Source organism: Choloepus didactylus, chromosome 3, assembly GCF_015220235.1.
Source record: "Choloepus didactylus isolate mChoDid1 chromosome 3, mChoDid1.pri, whole genome shotgun sequence".
In the NCBI taxonomy this organism is placed as follows: domain Eukaryota; kingdom Metazoa; phylum Chordata; class Mammalia; order Pilosa; family Megalonychidae; genus Choloepus; species Choloepus didactylus.
Genome location: NC_051309.1, coordinates 88,837,770 through 88,860,281, shown reverse-complemented (window position 1 = coordinate 88,860,281; position 22,512 = coordinate 88,837,770). Strand labels below are relative to the sequence as shown.

At 35.9% G+C, this 22,512-nt stretch overlaps 2 protein-coding genes across 8 annotated transcripts in view; one reads left to right on the top strand and one right to left on the bottom strand.

Moving 5' to 3' along the window:
* SEC31A (SEC31 homolog A, COPII coat complex component) overlaps nt 1-22,512 on the top strand; it is a 92,471-nt gene that overhangs the window by 20,925 nt on the left and 49,034 nt on the right. For all 7 annotated transcript variants that reach the window (XM_037830115.1, XM_037830112.1, XM_037830113.1 and 4 more), the window contains exons 8-12: nt 1,539-1,638; nt 12,845-13,006; nt 13,214-13,366; nt 19,678-19,911; nt 20,882-20,956. In XM_037830115.1, the coding sequence (XP_037686043.1) occupies nt 1,539-1,638; nt 12,845-13,006; nt 13,214-13,366; nt 19,678-19,911; nt 20,882-20,956 (724 nt within the window). The remainder of the gene's footprint in view (nt 1-1,538; nt 1,639-12,844; nt 13,007-13,213; nt 13,367-19,677; nt 19,912-20,881; nt 20,957-22,512) is intronic.
* On the bottom strand, nt 15,659-17,584 carry LOC119529590 (biogenesis of lysosome-related organelles complex 1 subunit 5). The gene has a single exon (XM_037830120.1). It carries the CDS (start codon nt 17,571-17,573, stop codon nt 17,004-17,006), a length of 570 nt encoding a protein of 189 aa, XP_037686048.1. The 5' UTR covers nt 17,574-17,584; the 3' UTR covers nt 15,659-17,003.

Genomic DNA, 22,512 nt, shown 5'->3' with positions numbered 1-22,512 from the left:
CATACTTTGAAATTTTTGACATGCATCCTCTTTATTTGGATTCTGAATCTGGTGTGGGAAAGGGTGGTTATAAAGGACACTAGAGGCAATTGGGGAAATTTGAATATGGGCTTATATTAAATGACAAATGTAAATGCTTATAAATGATAAATATTTTGAGTATGTAATCATATCGTGGGTATAGGGAAATGATCGTATCCCAGGAGATTATGTGGGAGTGAAGTGTAATGATATCTGCAATTAAATCTCAAATGGTCAATATGTATATGTGGAGAGAGAGAAAAAAAATAAAGTAAATGTGGCAAAATTAGTAAATCTAGGTGAGGAGTATAGGGTATACATTCATAGTCCCCTTGCAATTTTTTTTTATTTTTTTAAATTCATTTTTATTGAGATATATTCACATACCATGCAGTCACACAAAACATACATTCAGTTGTTCACAGTACTATTATATAGTTGTGCATTCATCACCAAAATTAATTTTTGAACATTTTTATTACCACACACACAAAAATAATAAGAAAAATTAAAGTGAAAAAGAACAATTAAAGTAAAAAAGAACACTGGGTGCCTTTTTTTTTTTTGCCCCCCTTTTTCTACTTATCCATCCATACACTGGACAGAGGGGAGTGTGGTCCATATGGCTTTCCCAATCACATTGTCACGCCTTTTAAGCTACATTTTTATACAATCGTCTTGAAGATTCATGGGTCCCCTTGCAATTTTTACAAAGGTTTGACATTTTTTGAAAATAAGAAGTTGGGAACAAAAGGCATTCTTAACCCAAATTATTCCTTTCTCCTACAGTATTTTCTTGTTTCTGAGAGGACTTAGGTGGCAAGAAGTGTCATTAAATTAAAAGCTTTTGGGGGGGGGGGCTACCACTAAATATGCACATTGATAATAAGACATATCTTTATTTTGGAAATTTGAAAAGGTTAAGAAATGTGCATGAAAGGAGTACTTCTCTTATAATACAAGATTGAAAATGTAAAGAAAAGGAGGAAATGTGAAATAGTCAGATTTCCCACCCATACATAGATAAAAGCATTTTATTATACATATCTAATTTATTTACATATACATAATCCCATCTGTTTAAATAATTAATACAATTTATATGACATAGTTACATTTATATGATTTTTATACAAATGCATAATCCATGCATATAGTTAATTTTTTGTTAGTTGTGAATGCCATAAGACAATAAGAAATAAATTTCTACAAATAATTTTTAATATCTATACAATTTCCTAGCAAAAGGTGATCTCTAACTTATTATTATACAAACCATGTTGTTGGACATATAATTTGTTTTCATTTTTTGTTATCATATCCTGGGCAAAATGAACATTCTGCATCTTTGCATTTATCAAAGAGCATAAAAATTACTAAATTGCCTTTCAGAAAGATTGTGTTAAACTATACTATTGTCAGTAGTGTGTGAGAGTATCCAAAGCCTAGAAAAAAATAATTTGAAATTTGGATTCCTGAAGGTTGAAAAATTCTTATCCCTTTGTGTTTTTTAATAGGGGTATTTTGGCAATTGCTTGGAGCATGGCAGATCCTGAATTATTGCTGAGCTGTGGAAAAGATGCTAAGATCCTCTGCTCCAACCCAAACACAGGAGAGGTATAGGGAAGAAATGTTTCTAAACCTTTTAATCATTGTAGTATCTATTTTTATCTAAGCAAGAAATTTTTCGTACATATTCTTTAATATATTCTTTTATAATTAAGGACTTGTGAAAGTTACTGGAGCTATGTATGAAATGTTAGGGCAGAGATTTTACCAGGAATATTATCTAAGCTCAGCTATTTCAACCAGAAAAAAAATCAGTCATTAAATAGTATATTTGAAATTATTAATTGGTTCCACATTTCCAATACAAGGAGTTTACCTGAATCAGAAATAGTTTATTTCACATGTAGTGTGTGGAAATCAGTCTTCGGGGTAGGACTGTTTGAGGTTTGGGTCCTATTCTTGCTTTACCATTCTTGAAAGTTCTCTTTGACTTTTGGAAAGCAGTAGATAAAGTTTTTCATATCTCTTCTGAGTGGTGAGAATGTAATACTTTATATATAATACTTACTTTATAGTGTAACAATTGTTATATATCCTGCCCATAGAAATTCTGCCTTATTAAATAAACATGTTGTATTAACGTAATTTTTTTTGCTTTGGCTTATGGGCTAAAAAGCTTTCTTAACTATTACTTATACCATTCTTCTTAATATTTGAATGGTTTTCCTCCCTTTCAATATTGGGCAAGAGAGCATTGATTTTTAATTACAGCTTTGATTCTTGACTTTTGCATTTTCTATGTTAATGTGGGTTATTGGCAACTACTTATGATATAGCTTTATTAATTACCCTGGTGGAATACTATTAAAAATATGGAGTATCTTCAGTAGTTTTTTTGTTTGTTTGTTTTACTTTTTGGTTGTTTTTTTGTTTTAAGCTTTATTGTGGTAACATGTTCAACACAGTATCTTCCATAAATTTATAACCTATGCTGTTAAAATGAAAGCAATCACTTGAGTTATTTGGTTTCTGGTTTAAAGTTTCAGATACAACCATGTCTGCAAGAATATGAAAACATTAACATTAGGAGAGATAAAAGAAAAAAATTTAAAATAATAATATATTTCACCTCAAGACTTGTAGACTAAATAAAAAAATTGCGTTTTGTACTTTGCCTTAACAAGGAAGCTCAGAGTTCATGAAAATAAGTGTCTGTTTCTTAGTTATATAATTTGAGAAAGTGAAATTTTGTGTGTGATTATTTGTGTATGCTTGGACGTTGAAGGAATAAATATTTAGTGCCTGCTACAACTTAAAGATTCCGGTCAACCAAGACAGCAACGTAGCATGCTCCGGGGTTCTGCCCACCCCTTAGAATCTTTGAACAGCTAGAAAAACTGGCAGAGTCATCTTCCTCTAAGAAAGGTAGAGGGTTGCACAGTGAGTGTGGAATTAAGAAACCACAACTTAAAACCAGTAGGAGAAAGTGGAGGTACACTTGCTGAGTACTCCCCCCGACCGCCAGTGCAATGTGGAGCCAGCCTGTGCTTTCATTCTGCGTCCCTGGCCTTGTGTGAGAGGGAGTGGGGTAACCCCTATGCACATAATGCAGTACCTGTATGTTGGTGCTGGTCTATTGTGTGGCAGTCTGAAAGACTTAACCAGGACACTACTCTCTGATTTATCTTCCCATAACTTGCCCTGCAAACAGAAGCAGCTTGCAGTTAGCTAAATCAGTGTGAGACACAATCAAATCAAAGTGGCCTGGGGCAGAGGATTACTGGCTTCATTACTACCTACCCCACAGAAACAAAAAAGATTATAAGAGGACCCTATGGGACAATTTTATGCCACATATTAGATAACCTATCCGAAATTTCAGGACAAATTCTTAGAAGCATACAAACTACCTACACTAACTCTCAAATAGGAATAGAAGATCTGAACTGACCAATAACAAGTAAAGAGATTCAGTCACTTACCCAAAACCTTCAAACAAAGTATAGCCCAGGACCACGTGGCTTCACTGGTGAATTTTAGCAAATATTCCAAGAAAAATTAACTCTAATCCTGCTCAGACACTTCAAAAAAAATTGAAGAGGATGGACCATTCCATAATTCATTCATTAAGGCCCCCATCACCCTAATACCAAAACCAGATAAAGATATCACAAGAAAAGAAAATTACTGACCAATACTTCTCATGAATATACCTGCAAAAATCCTCAACAAAATACTAGCAAACCTAATCCAGCAGCAAATTAAAAGAATTATGCACCATGATGATGTGAGATTTATCTGAAGAATGCAGGGGTGGTTCAACATATGAAAATCAGTTAATGTAATACACCGTATTAATAGAATGAAGGGGAGAAAACACATGATCATCTCAGTTGATTCACAGAAGTCATTTGACAAAATCCAGCAGCTCTACTTGATAAAAACTCTCAGAAAACTAGGAATAGATGGAAATATCCTTAACAATGTGAAAGAGTATATATGAAAAACCTACTCTGCTGACATCGTACTCAGTGGTGAAAGACTGAAAGCTTTCCCCATAAGATCAGGAACAAGATAGGATGCACACTGACATCATTGTTATTCAACTTTGTATTAGATTTTCTAGCCAGAGTAATTAGGCAAGAAAAAGAAACAAAAAGTCTCCAAATTAGAAAAGAGGAAGTAAAACCTTCCTATTTGCAGATGAAGTGATCCTATATATACGAAATCCTGAAAAGTCCACAATAAAGCAACTAGAGTTAATGAACAAGTTTATCAAAGTAGCAAAATACAAAATCAACAGGCGATTATCAGTGGTGGTTCTGTATACTAGTAAAGAAGAACCCAAAGAGGAAATCAAGAAAAAAATTCTGTTCACAATAGCAACTATAAGAATAAAACATCTAGGAAGAAATTTAACCAAGGATATAAAGGATTTGTACATGAAAAACTACAGATCATTCCTGAAAGAAGTTGAGGACCCAAAGAAATGGAAGGACATTGTATGTTCATGGATTGGGAGATTGTTGGGATGTCAGTTCTACCCAAATATATATATATATATATATATATATATATATATATATTTTCAATGCAATTCAAACAGCTTTCTTTGCATAAGTGCAAAAGCAGATCATCAGATTTATATGGAAGAGTAAAACCATCTTGATAAAAGTTGGAGGACTCATACTTACCAATTTTAAAATCTGTTAAAAAGCTACAGTCATCAAAAGTGTGGTATTTGCACAAGGACAGACATATAGAACAACAGAATTGAACCAACAGTTGAGATAAACCATCATATATGGCCAACTGATTTTTGTAAGGGTGTCGGGTCCACTCAATGGGTAAAGAATAGTATCTTAAATAAATGGTTGTAGGAAAAATGGATAGCCATGTTAAAGAGAATGAAGTGGACTCCTGCCTCATACCATAAACAAAAATTAACTCAAACTCGATCAATGATCTAAATATTAGAACCCAAACTATGAAACTCCTAGAAGAAAACGTAGGGAAACATCTTTAGGAACTTGTGTAGGGCAGTGGTTTCTTAGAGTTTATACTAAAAGCATGAGAATCAAAAGAAAAAATAGATAAATGAGACTTCATCAAAATTGAAGACTTGTATATATGAAATGCCTTTATCAAGAAATTAAAAGGCAGAGCTAAGATGGCGGCATAGAGAGGAGTGGAAGACTGTTAGTCCCCCTGGAACAAATCATAAAGAACCAAAAAACTAGTAAATAACCTGGAATAACTGTGGGGAGACAAATGTGACTATCCGCTCATCATCCACCAACCTGAATTGGGAGGAATGCCCGAGATCGCAGCATAAAATCTGCAAGTAAAAACTGCGGACCCGCACCGAGAGCCCCTCCCTCATGGAAGCCTCGCGGTGCTAGAGAGCAGAACTCTTTGAACAAGCGCCTGTACCTCAGCCCAGCTCCAACTGGAGTTTTAATGTTAACTGCTCAATACAGACAGTGAATCCTCAACAAGCAGACAGAGGCTTTTGGTGACAACTGACTTTGGGAGAGTCAGGAGTCATATCTGTCTCAGGACAGGGAGCCCAGAGGATCGGGTGCTACCTCTGGCTGACAGGTGAATCTGGGAGCTTTCTGTCCCTTTCTTTCTCCGTGGAGAAAGCCTCAGCCATTTTCAGCCCACAGTGCTTTGCAGTAAAGAAAGCCTCTGCAGCACTTTGACCTGCAGAGTCAGAGAAACAAAGAACTTATTGATACGCAGATGACCTCTCTGGAGGGGGCATAGCTTCCCAAGAGGAAAGGGAGGGGCCCAGCTCTACTGCCTGCCTTACCAGAACCAGACCCCAAAGCCTGGGGGAGGAGAGCCATGGGCCACACCCCTTACACCAGTTGGTGACACGCTGGCACGTGCACCTGCCAGGCAGAAAAGCAAAGGGTTTGTCAGTCCTCTAAGAAAAATCATCAGGGAAATACATTTCCTCTTTCTGTGACCTGAGCCTGTTCTCATATGGGAAAACCTGATTGGGGTGGCCTAGGAGGTCAGATGCCTAGACAACAGAAAACTACAACCTACACTAAGAAAAAGGAAGTTATGGCCCAAAGGAACAAACGTACACTTCAACTGAGATACAGGAATTTAAACAACTATTGCTAAATCAGTTCAAAAAGTTTAGAGAAGATTTGGCAAAAGAGATAAAGGCTATAAAGAAAACACTGGGCATACATAAGGCAGAAATCAAAAGTTCAAAAAAACAACTAGCAGAATCTATGGAAATGACAGGCACAACACAAGAGACGAAAGACACAATGGAAACATACAACAGCAGATCTCAAGAGGCAGAAGAAAACACTCAGGAACTGGAGAACAAAACACCTGAAAGCCTACATGCAAAGGAGCAGATGGAGAAAAGAATGAAAAATATGAGCAACGTCTCCGGGAACTTAAGTATGAAGCAAAGTACAAAAATGTACATATCATTTGTGTCCCAGAAGGAGAAGAGAAGGGAAAAGGGGCAGAAGCAATAATAGAGGAAATAATCAATGAAAATTTCCCATCTCTTATGAAAGACATAAAATTACAGATCCAAGAAGCACAGAGTACTCCAAACAGAATAGATCTGAATAGGCCTACGCCAAGACACTTAATAATTGGATTATCAAACGTCAAAGACAAAGAGAGAATCCTGAAAGCAGCAAGAGAAAAGCAATCCATCACATACAAAGGTAACTTAATAAGACTATGTGTGGATCTCTCAGCAGAAACCATGGAGGCAAGAAGGAAGTGGTGTGATATATTTAAGATACTGAAAGAGAAAAACCGCCAACCAAGAATCCTATATCTGGCAAAACTGTCCTTCAAATATGAGGGAGAGCTCAAAATATTTTCTGACAAACAGACAATGAGAGACTTTGTGAACAAGACACCTGCCCTACAGGAAATACTAAAGGGAGCACTACAGAGTGATAGGAGAAGACAGGAGTGCATGGTTTGGAACACAGTTTTGGGAGATGGTAGCACAGCAATGTAAGCACACTGAACAAAGATAACTATGAACACAGTTGAGGGAGGAAGGTTGGGAGCATGTGGGACTCCAGAAGAAAGGAGGAAAGATAAAGACTGGGATTGTGTAACTTGGTGAAATCTAGAGTATTCAACAATTGTGATAAAATGTACAAATACGTTCTTTTACGAGGGAAAACAAGCAAATGTCAGCCTTGCAAAGTGTTAAAAATGGGGAGGCATTGGGAGAGGGATGCAATCAGCGTACACTAGAGACTGTAACTAACAGAATCATTGTATTATGCTTCCTTTAATGTAACAAAGACGATATACCAAGGTAAATGCAGATAAGAGGGGGAAGAGGGGAGGCGTGTTAGACACTTGACATGGGTGGTGTTGTCTGACACTTTACTTTGATTTAAGGTTATTTTTCCTTTTGCTGTTCCTAGCTGTCATTTTTTTTCCTCCTCTTTCTTTTTTCTTTTTCTTTTGCCTCTCTACCTTCTTTGACTCTCCCTCCTACCTTGTGGAAGAAATGTAGATTCCCTTATATAGATAGTGGTGAAGGTGGTGAACACATAAATATGTGACCATACAGAGAACCATCGATTGTTTATTTAGGATGGAATGTGTGACGTGAACAAAACAATCTTAAAAAAAAGGGGGAATTGATGACAAAACCTCGAGGGTAATGTACTGAGTGAAATAAGTCAGACACGTAAGGACAAATATTGCAGGGTCTCACTGATAGGAACTAATGATAACATGTAAACTCATAGACATGAAATATAAGGTACCAAGATATAGGATGAGGCTAAAGAATGGGGAGTGGTTGCTTTTATGAACGGAATATTCAGCTAGGATGAACTTAAATGTTTGGAAATGAACAGAGGTTTTGGTAGCAAGGTGTGAGAATAACTAACAGTGCTGGATGGTGCGTGAATGATGTGGAAAGGGGAAGCTCAGAGTCATATATGTCACCAGAAGGCACATTGGAGGTCAAAAGATGGGAATGTATAAAACTGAATCCTATGGTGGGCAATGTCCATGATTAACTGTACAAATATTAGAAATCTCTTCCACGAACCAGAACAAATGTATGACGATACAATTAGAAGTTAATAATAGAGGGGCATATAGGAAAAAATGTATAACTATGGCAAACTATATACTGCAGTTAGTAGTATTTCAACGTTCTTTCATAAACAGTAACAAATGTGCTATACCAATACTACGAGTCAGCAATTGAGGGGAGTTGGTTAAGGATATGGGAGGATTCAAGTTTCCTTTTCTTTTGTTTTCTTCCCTTTTTTTTTTTTTTTTTCTTTTCTTTTCTCATCTTTGGCTTTATTTCTTGTCTGGAGTAATGAAAAGGTTCTAAACATTGAACAAAAATTAAGCATGGTGATGGATGCACAGCTGTATGAGGGTACCAGGGACAACTGACTGTACACTTTGGATCTTTGGGTAATTGTATGTTATGTGAACAATCTCAATAAAAATTTTTAAAAAAATAAAAGAAAATAAATAAGTTTAAAAAAAAAGAAATTAAAAGGCAGCCTACAGAAAATATTTGGAAACAATATGTCTGATAAGGACATAATATCCAATATATTTATATATATATCGTACAACTGAACAGTGAGAAAACAGACAACCCATTTAAGAAATGAAGGCAAAAGACTTGATAAGACATTTTCCCAAAGAAGATATACAAATGGCCTGTAAGCACATAAATAAATGCTCAACAACATTAGCCATTAGGGAAGTGCAGTCAGAATCACAGAAAACAACTGAAGTGTTTTATTGTCATTATGCCAGAAAATTGCACTTCTAGGTATATACCCAAAAGAATTTAAAGGAGGGACTCATGATATTTGCACACCAGTGTTTGAGACATCATTCACAATTACCAGAAGATGGAAGCAACCCATGTGTCCATCAAAAGATAAATGGATAAACAAAATGTGGTATGTATGTACAATGGAATATTATTTGACTGTAAAAAGGAAGGAAGTTCTGATGCATGCTACAATATGAATGATTCTTGAAGACATCATGTTGAATCAAATGAGGCATACAGAAAAGGACAAATATTGTATGATCTTCTATGAAATAATTAGAATATGCAAATTCACAAAGTCAAAAACTAGGCCACAAGTGACTAAGGGGCCAAATTGGGGTGGAGAATGAGGAGTTAATTTTTAATTGTTATAGAATTTCTGTCTCAGATGATGTAAAATTTTTGGTAAAGACTGGTGATAATGGTGGAACAGTATTGTGAATGTGACACCACTGAATTGTATAATTGGATATTCTTTAAATGGGAAATTTTAGGTTACATATATGTTACCAGAATAAAATTTTTAAAAAAAATCCGTAAAGTGTACAACACTAAGTGTAAACCCTGATGTGAACTATGGAGTATAGTTAATAGTTAATAATACTATTATAATGTTATTGTTTTGTCATTTGTAACAAAGGTATCATACTAATGCAAAATGTTAATAATTTTTAACATTTGTGTGTATATTGGGGATTATATGAGAACTCTGCTTGATTTTTCTGTAAACCTACAGCTGCTGTAATAAAAAAAGATTTTTTTAACTCAAAAGCAAATTAGGAATAGACAGGTGCTCATGCATTTGGTCAGTATTATTAATCTGAGAGTGAGTATTCTTGTCTACCAATTTAAGCACAAAAGTATCTTTAACTTAGTTCAGATTCCTTATAAAACGAAACATTTTAAATATGACATGAAGCCCAAATTAAGCTTATTTGACTTATTTCTTAAAACCTCAAAACCTTGTGCCTCTGAGGAACCCTTAATAATTGGCATTAGCAGCAATCATAATTTTGCAAAGGTTTTATATCAGCCATTTTCTACTTTTTAAAAAATTTTCCTGATAAAGAAAGCAAAATTGTGTTATGATTTTGCAACAGGAGGAATGCATGTACTTGCCTTCTTGACTAAAAGCTAGATTTTTCAATGAATTCTTCCCCCTTGAAATTATTTTTAGAACTTTGTCTTCGGATGAAACGTCTAAAAATGGTTGTTTGGGTATTGGGAGGCAAGACACCATTGATCTTTTGGAGTTTAGCACATTGTCTCTGAGTTTTCTGATCTTTCAGATGCATCTACTACTACCATTTCAATAAAAAACAGAAAAACCTTGAATGTAATTAACACCAGTGAATTGTATACTTGAAAGTGTTTAAAATGGAAATTGTTGTATGAATGTTACTACAATGAAAATTTTAAAAAATCAAAAACCTCAGGTTCCCCCCAACCCTGCATTTCTTTATTTTATTATTCATCTAACCATACACTGGATAAAGGGTGTCAGTAACAAGGTTTTTACAATCACACAGTCATAAGAGAAAATCTAGGTAGTTGTACAGTCATTATCAAAGATCAAGGCTACTGGTTTACAGTTCAACAATTTCAGATATTTTTCTTCTGGCTATTTCAATAAACTAAAACTAAAAAGAAATATCTGTATAACGATTCAGTCATTACAATCATTTGTTGAATCCTAACTTCTCAGTTATAACTCCTCTCATTTGACCATTCTCTCAATCTTCGGGGATATCTGGGCAATGACAGTTCTAACCTCTTCCTGCTGAAAGAGGGTGCTGACCTTATGGGGTAGAGGAATGAAACTGATTGATTTTCTTGGAGAGACTGGTACCTCTTGGTCAGGGCTTATCTGGTATAGGAGCTATCTGGAGGCCTTAAGTTTCTGAAAAAATAAACTTACTAAGTAAAACATTTATAGAGTCTTAGAGCCCATGGTATTCTTTAGGGTTTTCGGGAATACTATTGCTTGGACTTGGCATACTGTGGCAATTTGCAGTATCTGGCTTAAGCTTGTCTAAGAGTAACCTCAAGAATGAACTCTCGACTCTTTTTGAAATCTCTTAGACACTGAAACTTTGTTTCATTTCTTTTCCCCCTTTTGGTCAAGAAGGCACTGTCAGTTCCACGATGCCAGGGCCAGGTTCATCCCTGGGAGTCATATCCCATGTTGTCAGGGAGCCATACATCCCTGGAAGTCATGTTCCACATAGGGAGGAGTATAGTGAGTTTTTTTTTTTTGCCGAGTTCGGCTTAGAAAGAGAGAGGCCACATCTGAGCAACAAAAGAGGTTCTGTGGGAGTGACTCTAAGGCATAATTAATTATAGTTAGGCTTAGCTTCACCATTACAGAAATAAGTTCCATAAGAGCAAGCCTCAAGATGGAGGGCTTGGCTTATTAAATTGGAAGTCCCTAATGCTTGAGAGAATATCAGGAATTCCCCAGGTGGGGAAGTTTAATAGTTGCACATTTTTTCTCCAGTCCCTCAAGGGACTTTTTAATTTTCTGCCCAAGTTACTCTGGAATGTATCGGGGTATTACATTCATCTTTACAGAATAGCAAGATCTCATCCCTTATTCTAGGTTCTGTGTAATTATCTGGTTTAAATAACAGAGAGGTTAAGTTAGATGGTATGCTACAGAAAATTAAAATTTTGGACAAAATAAACATCTCTTCCTTTGGTCTCACACGGTGGCAGGTGTGCCACTTTCAAATACACACCAGCATGCCCCTGCCCACCCTTGCACACTTACAGAGAAACCACAGTACAGACACTTTCTCAGCCCCACTTGCTCTCTCTCTCGCTTGTGACTGACCCTGGCATTTTCCCCATGTGGCCCCATGTGGTATGCTGCCCTCTCCAGAGGGAACTGTGAGTATAACAAATCTTTGAAACTCTTCCCATCTCTCTTCATCAGTATATGGCCTTACCATCAGGAAAAAATGAAAACAGATTAGGTATTAGGCAATATTGATGAATCGCAGGTAATTATATTGCATACAGTAACAGCACTGTGGTTATATTAAAAGGAAACAACAGTGAAGACCCTGACAGTAAGAGATATATACTAAAGGATTTATGAAATGATGCAGGATTTATTAATGGCAGAGGAAGGCCCTCCCTCCCCTCACCTTCCCTTCCTTCTGGCTTTTTGTTATGAAAGATTGCAAACATGCTCCAAAGCAGTAAATAATGAACCACCCCCTGCCCCAAGATACAAACGGTATCATCCTTTACCCTGTATTCTGATTTACCTTAGTCCTCAAAGATCAGCTTCATTCAAATTTCTAATTGAAGTCTAATCTCTTTTTTCAGTTTCTGTAACAATTGGTGTATTGAGTAATGCTGACTTTCAGAGCTGCAGAAGTCTGAGTTTCAGGTGTCACACAGATATCTAAAGTTCCAGGGAACTACCAGGTTATACACAAAGAACACAGCATCTCAGAATTTAGTAATAACAGTTTAAACTCAGGAATAAATGTGACTGCTATGAGAGCTTACAATCTAGGCCCTAATTTTCTTATAAGCATTTTCTAAATGAAGCTATTTTCAGAAAACATTTGACAATTGACTTATATTGGGGTCATCAGCCACCAACCATAGCAGAAATGTGGTCCTGTCTCACCTTTACATGTTTACCAGGGTTATGTTAATTATCAGGTATGACATAATTTATATGCTTGCCTTACTTTCCCTCTCTTCTCTTTTTTTTATTGTTTGAAAACAGTAAAACCTCCTTGTTTTTGTCCTTGTTTTGAATGTGGTTGAATATTTTTTAAGTAACTGATGAACTTAATAATGGACCAGTCTTGTACATTTTTCTTTCATTCATATATATATATATATTTTAATCTTAGTTTTGTTTTTTTCTGGCAAAAAGAAAATGTTTAATTTAGCTGTACTAGTTGACCACATTAATTCATGTGTTTTGGTGATAAAGTTGCTATACCCCTTTCTGTTTTTGTTTAGGTGTTATATGAACTTCCCACCAATACACAGTGGTGCTTTGATATTCAGTGGTGTCCCCGAAATCCTGCTGTCTTATCAGCTGCTTCCTTTGATGGACGTATCAGTGTTTATTCCATTATGGGAGGGAGCACAGATGGCTTAAGGCAGAAACAAGTTGACAAGGTAAATGGAAAGTGTCAAGGTTCTTGATCATAACAACTGAAAAGCATTATCATATTATGTGATTATTTTGCAAATGACTTGATTGTTCAGCAATGATGAATAATTGGATACTTATGATAAAAAAATTTCTTGAATATGACTTGATAAAAGAAGAGTAGTCTTGTGAAGTTATGTATTCTCACTTTTTTTTTTTTTTTTTTTTTTAAGCTTTCATCATCTTTTGGGAATCTTGATCCCTTTGGCACAGGACAACCTCTTCCTCCATTACAAATTCCACAGCAGACTTCTCAGCATAGTATAGTGCTGCCTCTGAAGAAGCCACCCAAGTGGATCCGAAGGCCTGTTGGTGCTTCCTTTTCAGTATGTGCATTTTGTTTTTATGGTCTATGGGCAAAGAGGACTTTTCTTAGTGAAGTGTTATTTTAGGATCAGTTAGACAGAAGAAGTTTGGTTTCACATGTATTTGTGGGTTTTGCATCATTCAAAGTGTTTTTTTTTTTGTTTGTTTTTATTTTAGAAAAAGTAGGGCCTACTACCCTTTTTAAAAAATGTGTCATCTTTCTCTTCCCTTCCCTTCCACTTCTGCTTCTGCTTACTCTTAATGGCAGAGGGAGGCCCTCCCTCCCCTCACCTTCCCTTCCTTCTGGCTTTTTATTAGGAAAGATTGCAAACATGCTCCAAAGCAGTAAATAATGAACCACCCCCTGCCCCAAGTATTCATTATCCAGCTTCAGCAATTATCATCATTTTCTCTCACTCCCCCTCCAACACTCCCAGCCTGCGTCATTTCATAAATCCTTTAGTATATATCTCTTACTGTCAGGGTCTTCACTGTTGTTTCCTTTTAATATAACCACAGTGCTGTTACTGTATGCAATATAATTACCCACGATTCATCAATATTTCCTAATACCTAATCTGTTTTCATTTTTTCCTGATGGTAAGGCCATATACTGAGGAAGAGAGATGGGAAGAGTTTCAAAGATTTGTTATACTCACAGTTCCCTCTGGAGAGGGCAGCATACCACATGGGGCCACATGGGGAAAATGCCAGGGTCAGTCACAAGCGAGAGAGAGAGCAAGTGGGGCTGAGAAAGTGTCTGTACTGTGGTTTCTCTGTAAGTGTGCAAGGGTGGGCAGGGGCACGCTGGTGTGTATTTGAATGTGGCACACCTGCAACTGGGGTCAGAATTATCTAGTAGTAACAGATGTGTAGGTGGGGCTTGGCCACCTGAGGGCACCTATAGATGTTAAAGAAGCAATTTACGGAAGTTAGAAACTAGTTAATACAGTCACAAAAATGTCTTTTGTGCATTTAGTTGACATTCCTCTTAAGTCTCTTTTAGTCTGTAATAATCCCCTCACCTTCTTCCATCCCCATGCTATATATATATGTTGAATACACTGGGTCATTTGTTAGGTACAATTGCTTGATTTGGCTGATTGTATCCCCATGATATTGTTTGATATGTTCTTCTTTCCTTGGTGATTTTTTTGGATGCTCGCTGTCTCCTGTTTCCTGCAAAGTGATAGAGCTAGAGGCTTGATCAGATTCAGTTATAAGAGGGTAGAGACTATCAGAATCAGGGAAAAAGGGGGCAATATATGAAAAACCCAAAGAAAATCTTTGCCAGTTTAGCAGTGACTCAGGCTGCAGCTTGGAAAATTCTGGCCAACTCTGTAGACTAGAAAAAAAGAAATAAGATGTTTTTTTACTAATTATCCTTAGCTCACGACGTTTTTTAAAAATCTTGTCTAGGACGGGCTGTTTGTCCAATGTTGGGTCACTTTTTCCCTACAACCTACAGGTACAATAAACTTCATTAATAGGAATAGTAATAGCTAAAATGTATTTGTTATTTGCTGTGTGCATATATTTACTCCTTTAGTACTCATGACCTCCTTATAAAATAGCTACTACAATTACTCCCATTTTACAGATGAAGAAAGAGAGGCACAGAGAAGTTAACTAACTTATCTAATGTTATGCAGTTATAAAGCTTTTAGCTATACTGTGATTAATTATGCCAGTCTAATAAAATCCCTAATGTATATAATAATATATAGTGCTTCACTTGGTAATAATGCTTATAAATTAGATATTAAACTTGTTATTTTGTTCACTGTCATCCTATTTATCTTCATAACAGAATTATACACATCATATAATTCTGTTTATTTACTTTTCCCAAAACTGTGAAGGAATCACCTTTTCAGCAGATACTGTTATTTGGCTTATTGCCATCATTCTTCTGGTAACCAGAATGAAAACTCTTCTTTTTGGCCTCCCATGTTTATTCCTCAGATTGGGCATTGATTTTTTATAAATTTCTTGATTTATTAATTCCTCTTACATTGCTACCACACTACCTAAATCTTTATCTTTTCATACCTAAAGTTTTAAATAGCGTAATTACATCTTTACTCCTTGTCTTTTCCTTCTCCAATCTATAAAATAGTCCTTTGCTAATGTCACTCACAAGAGTCCTCTTTGAATTTAATTAATCTTCTCATTCCTCCTATCTGGTCTTCTCTACTACTACTAACACTCCTACTTTTAAATCTTTGCCTTTGCTCTCCTGACCACTTTTTTTTTTTTTTTTTTTTTTTTTTTTTTTATTTTTTTTTTTTTTTTTTTTTTTTTTCATCTCCTCTATTAACTTTAATCACATTTTCAACATGCAGCCAAGAATGAAGCTTTGACAGTAAGCCATAAATTTAAACAGGCAAGCATTGTCAATTTTATGCAGTCGCAACACTGAGACAACACGAGAGAGCTGGATATATTTTCTTTCTTGCCTTTCTTTACAATAAAGAAAGAGCAATAAAAAATAGTTGAAGGATTTATCCATACCTCAAATTCATTTGCCATAAATCTCTTGAAGGTATTGCATTTAATTTTGTTTGATTTTTGGCAAATAAAAAAAAAGGAACTTAGTTCTTCAATTATATTGTTAAATGCAGATTTTTAAAGATCACAGTGATGAAAGAACTGGTACATGTTTCGCTTTAATTCACCTACTTATGAGAATAGACTTAAACACTAAGAAGGATTTACATTTAACATGGATCATCTGCCATGTGGGCAAACACTTCTGGTTCACTCAGAGCCAGATATTTTATAAGGTTCCAGAGGTACTACTTGGCAGATTTTGCTGATTACTCATTCAACAGTTGAAACATGTATAGACATTATTTATCCTATAAAGCTTACCCACAGCAAAACAGACACAAATATGAGGTAAATACTATGGGCAAGATCATGGTTCTTGGAAAGGCTAAAAGTCAATATATATTTTTGGTAAGCTGTTCCTTTTAAGCATATTTTAAAAACTGAAAATATTAACTATTGGTAGGCCACAAAACAAGTGTGTCTTGTCATCCAGTGTAACATACGGCATTATGCTGTACTACGAAATTTGCAACATTTTCCAATAGGCAGTTCAAAGCCTAACACAGCCATCTCTGCCATACGTGAGATAATGTTTTGACTTTTGCTTCTCTTAAATATGATTTCTGCTCCAAGAACAGTTGTTTTGTCTACATTTTCATGGAATAACACTTTATACATCCTTCCCATAGCCTGGGAAGCTATGGCTGGCAGCTATTACAACCTGCCTTTTAAGCCACAATAATAAACTAATACTAACCCTGTACAGGAATGAATTAAATTATTTTGCAGTTAGTCTATACTTAAAGAGTTCTCTGAGCTAATCAATGGTAAGACCAATTCTAATTAACAAAGTGTAAATTTATCCCATTTTTCCTCCTACTCCTTCCCATCCAAATAATCATAGATAGGCACTTGAGAACTAGAAAGATATAGCACTCTTCTATTAAACCTTTAATCAGGACTCAAGCAGAAGTTCCTTTCTTCTGACATAAGAGTGCCATTGAAAATATTGCTAAGCTTGAAACAGAGGCTAAATGGTTTGGTGGGAATATTTGGGGTGGGGGGAGTGTCAATGTTTTCTTATTCATTCGTTATTGTGAGTTATTAAAAGGTTGAAAATTTTGCTAGGTCTTTCTCCATCTCGGCATATTGATCTTTAAGTCTCTCCATGGCTTTTTTGTGCTCTTCGTCCACTTCAGCCCGTTTGTTGTGTTGCTCCTTCATGAAATCTTCCCACTGGATTGCATGCTGTTTTTCACTAGCTATTAAATGCTCACTATGAATCTTTCTTTGTTCCTGCTCCCTCTGTTGGAGTCTACAGACTGAGTGATTAGCTGCTTGCAATCTCTGGAGAATTTGGTTTAAGTTGTCCTGTACTGTCTCTCCACATTTGGGAAGAGTCTGTTCATTTGTTTTGTGGATCATATTCTTCAAATTTTCAAGAACTCTCATTTCTCGAAGACCACGTTTTTCTTCAAATTCTTTCACAAAATAACGGATTTCACCTTGAATAACTGGTCTGTGATCTAAAAGTCTTGAATGAATTTCTCCAAGATCCTTGATAATGAGGTGCGCCGGCGAACCCGCGGTCCCCGGAGAGTCCCTCTTCTTGACGCCGCCGCCTCCCGGGGCGGCCTCGCAACCCACTTGGGTCTCCGTCCCTCCGCCACTCATCCCGACGGGCTCCGCCCCCAACCTCCTGACCACTTTTTATGATTCCTAACCATCTAGTTCCTTCCTTCCTTCTCCATATAATTACTTATAAAATTATACTTCTATCTGGTTAAAAGAAATCACACTGTACAGAAAGCCTCGCCCTCCCCACCCCCCACTCCACTAGAAAGTAAGCTACCTGAAGACAGAAACTGTGGTTTACAGGTATACCTCGTTTATCTAGAACAGATGGCTATTCACTGTGCATTTGTTGTTGGACTGAAAAGTGAATGTCTCCCTCTCATATTTCCCTGTCTTTGTTCACTAGTATTCAGGTATTAAAAGAACAGTAAACCGTACTCCTTTCTACCCCATATGAGTTTGGAGCTAATTAGTATGGAGAGTCAAAATATCAGCTTTAGTACTGTTAAAAGCTAGATTGCACACTTCATTTATGGGTCTGGTAAGAAACTAGAATATAGGTTCCATGAGAACTGGACCTTGGTTTTGTTTGTCTCTGTTATCTCCAGTCTGTAATTCAATAAATGTTTTTTGAACTTCACCACTGTATTAGACAACTGTCCAGGAAGATCTAGGTTCTGTAGGGCATTCTTTGAAGGGGAAGGCAAGTTATCCACATAGACTGGAGCTAACACAGGAAGACAGATAACAAAAGAAGCCCTGAAGAACTGATCCAAGTATGTTTCATTTCTTCCCTGAAAAATCATAAAGTCAGTCCTCTCCCAGGAGATTGTGAGAGTCAGAGAGAGGCTAGAAGTGTTCTTCCCCTGCTCTTCCTTTTTATAGAGTGAAATAAGTATTTCTTCCCCTATATGCTATATGGAAACAGGAGGAATAGGATGTCAGTGTCCTGCCTCCAATATCCTTGGGATTTTTGGTTATTTTTGTGATTACTTTTATAAATATAAATAGTTTACCTAAACATCCATGTCTTGATGTTTACCAATTTTATATAGTATTAATTGAAACTTTTCTATGTGGTATTAAATTAGTACATTTATACTTCCTTCTACCCTTTCTTTTAGTTTTTGTAAATTATATTATTTTTGCATGGCTATAGTTTTAAAAATATATTATGTTCAGTTTCAGTAACAATATTTAAGTCTTCAGTGCTTTGTTTTGGTTGATTTTAAAAACTGATGACTAAAGAAAAAAAAACCTGATGACTAAGAAACAGTATTTACATTATTATAATTATATTGTATTACTACAGAACCAAGTAAAATTAGTAAACCTAATCAACCTGTTGAAACCTGTTTAGGTCTTGCGTATATATACACTTTACCCTAACTTCCCTGGAACTCAGTGTTTGTACTTATGGAAGTACCATGCCATGTGTGGTACTATCTGCATCTCATTTAGCACTTATGTGTGCCTGTTATATTTAGTTTTATTTTCATGTTTAGTTCCTTAAGGACAGTTTTGTGTTTTCTTATGTCTTGATATTTCCTGCAGTGTTTGGAATGGCAAACACCTTGAACATATTAGGCATTTAATAAAAAAGTTTGTGTAAAGCCCACATTCTTTATACAAAACATTACAGAATATGAAGAACCAAATTTGGTCCCATGTTTCCTTTTATCCCTAAATTTATTTTGTATGAATGTAGTAATCAGATACTGGCTCTCTACTTGGTATGTATAACAGTGTACTAGGTACTGTAGGAGATAAAATAGAGCAGTTACAAAGCCTACCCTGAAACAACATAGAGCCCAGAAAGAAAGATGAGACAAGTTCACTGAGCTAATAGTTGAATCACAAGAGATATATAATGTGTTGAGGGCATCTGGGAAAGCTTCATGGAAAAAGTGACATTTACCTGGGCCTTGGAAGGTAAGTAGCATTGGAATGTAACAAGTAGGTGAGAAAATGTAGGGCACAGTAAATAGTATATTTCATGGAGAAGATGGATTATATGTTTAGGAAGAGTGATAATTGAAGGTAGGGTTCAGATTGTGAATGTGGGAATGCGGATTGGCTAAATTTGTCCAAATTGTTATGTTTAGTCCACAGTTCGGTCCTTTACCATGTTTACAATAAGTTCATTTTTTTCCACATCCTTTTGGTTCAAACTGATTTTGTTCATTTGCTTGTTCTTTTGTAGTTTGGAGGCAAACTGGTTACCTTTGAGAATGTTAAAATGCTGTCTCAGCAGGGATCTGAGCAGCAGCAACATCACCATGTGTTCATTAGTCAAGTTGTAACAGAAAAGGAATTCCTCAGCAGGTCTGACCAACTTCAACAGGTGCTGGAGTCCCAAGGATTTATCAATTACTGTCAGAAAAAAATTGATGCTTCTCTGACAGAGTTTGAGAAGAATGTGTGGTCCTTTTTGAAGGTAAAGTTGGTATTTAAAACTGTTTTATTTCATTATCTGCAAATTTAACTGTTCCCATTGTATCCTATATCTGTCTTCTTATTAGAGAAACAATTGAAAGAGTGTGATTTTAGAAATGATGAAATTTAAGAACACTTATGAAGAACATATATCCTTCTTTTTTATGCTAGGAGTTTTTACCTGTTCTGGAAAACTTAAAATGAAATACTTTTTTAATATGTAAAAACAATTTAACAGATGTGTCTAGGTGAGAGAAACATACTATTCAGTGGAAGTATTTTAAAATTAGAACATAGAATTAATACAATAAAATCAGAGAATATTTAATTTCTATGATAGGTCCAGTTAAGGAAGATGGGAAAAGGCAGGGAGGGAGAGGGTGGAGGCATTTTTGATCCTGCCTTTAAGAACAGTTAGAGAAAACAAAACAGAAGATTTTACTGAGTTGGATCTATGGCAATAAAATAACAAATAGAATTTCATGGTTGGTCATTTTGCATCCACCGGAATGTCTATTTTTTGGTAGTGAATTCCCAAAGAAAAGAGATGTTGAATATAATATTTTGAAATTTGAAAATTTTTTTTTATATTCTGTAATTAAGTATTAATTTTGAGAAGGAGTTTTAGGGCATTCAGTGTTCCATAGTGTGATTTTTCCTTCATACATCCTTTGGACAGAAGTTAGTAGTTAAAAAATGAGCTTTATTCAGCTAGGGATGATTAATTGCTAGTATAATTACTCTTAAAAAATAATGTATTTAAACTCACAACTTCTCTAAGAAAAAAAGAAAAAAAACATTTAAAATAAAAACAACTGGTTTTTGGACTCTTTCTCACAAGGAAGCTCCTAACTGAAATAGTAGATTCTAAGTACTTTTAATGATCCTATTTGGAATTTGATTTATTATTATAAAAATTATGCCTTTAAATGCAGATATTTTTTTCCCCCAAAATATGTCTTTTTTAAAAGGTAAATTTTGAGGATGATTCCCGTGGGAAATACCTTGAACTTCTGGGATACAGAAAAGAAGACCTAGCCAAGAAGGTAAACTTTAAGGAAAATGAAATGGCTGTGCTCATGCAAATAAAACATTTGTGTAACATATGTGTTTTTTAATAAAGTTCTGCCCCAGTTTATCTGAAATTGATCAGTAAACATTTAATAAGAATGTATGCTTGGTTGCCAAAGTTTTGAATATGTATTGCTATGAGGAACTCCTTACTGGATTGAGAAACTGCCAGAAGCACCTTTAATACAAGCTTGATTTAAAGATCTGTGTCAGAGAAAATTGGGCCTTGAAAGGTGGGACATTTTTACCTCAGCCACTTGAAGTAATACTGCGATTTTAATGGGGTTGTGGAACCAGTGGCCCTGGGGCAAAAGAGAGAGGGAGACTTTTAGGGGTCACCCCAGGTATGAGTTAAAGCTGCCACAATTTTTCACCATAGACATGTTTATGCCTTTAGCCTACAGTTCCCAAACTGTGATGAGGTGTCTTGAGGTGCTATAGGAACTTACTGGGGCACAGATTTTTTCGGAAAGATAGAGCAACATCTGTCAAATACCACATGAACTGCTACTAAGTTGTTGGATCTAACTTTATTAAACAGAACTATTGGGGACAGGCATACTTTGGAGATACTGTTTTGTTCCAGGCTACCACAATAAAGTAAATATCACAATAAAGTGAGTCACACGAATTTTTTGGTTTCCCAGTGCATATAAAAGTTATGTTACACTATACTGTGTTCTATTAAGTATCAATATCATTATGTCTAGAAAAATGTTCATACCTTAATTAAAAATACTTTATTGGTAAAAATGCTAGCCATCATCTGAGCCTTCAGCAAGTTATAATCTTTTTTACTGGTGGAGGGTCTTGCCTCGTTGTTGGCTGGTTCCTGAAGATTAAGGTGGCTGTGGCAATTTCTTAAAATAAGACAACAATGAAGTGTGCCATATACATTGACTCTTCCTTTCACAAAAGGTTTCTCCATAGCATGCAGTGCTGATTGATAGCATTTTACCTTCAGTGGAACTTCTTTCAGAATTGAAATCAATCCTTGCCACTCCTTTGTCAACTAAGTTGATGTAGTATTCTAAATCCTTTGTTGTCATTTCAACAACATTCACAGCATCTTCACCAGGAGTAGCTTGCTGCTCAAGAAGTCACTTTTTCTTTGTTTATCCATAAGAAACAGCTGCTCATCCGTTCAGGTTTTATCATGACATTCAGTTACAATTGCGCAGCAATTCAGTCACATCTTCAGGCCCCATTTCTTATTCTAGTTCTCATGCTGTTTCTGCCACAGCTATAGTTACTTCCTCCACTGAAGTTTTGAACCCCTCAGAGTCATCCATGAGGGTTGGAATTAACTTCTTCCATACTCCTGTGAATGTTGATATTTTGACCTCCTCCCATGAAGCACGAATGTTCTTAATGGCATCTAGAATAGTGAATGCTTTCCAGAACGTTCTCAGTTGACTTTGCCCAGATCCATTAGAGGAAGCACTATTTATGGCAGCTACAGCCTTTCTAAATATATTTCTTAAAATAATGAGAGTTAAAGGTGAAATGACTCCTTGATCCATGGGCTGTA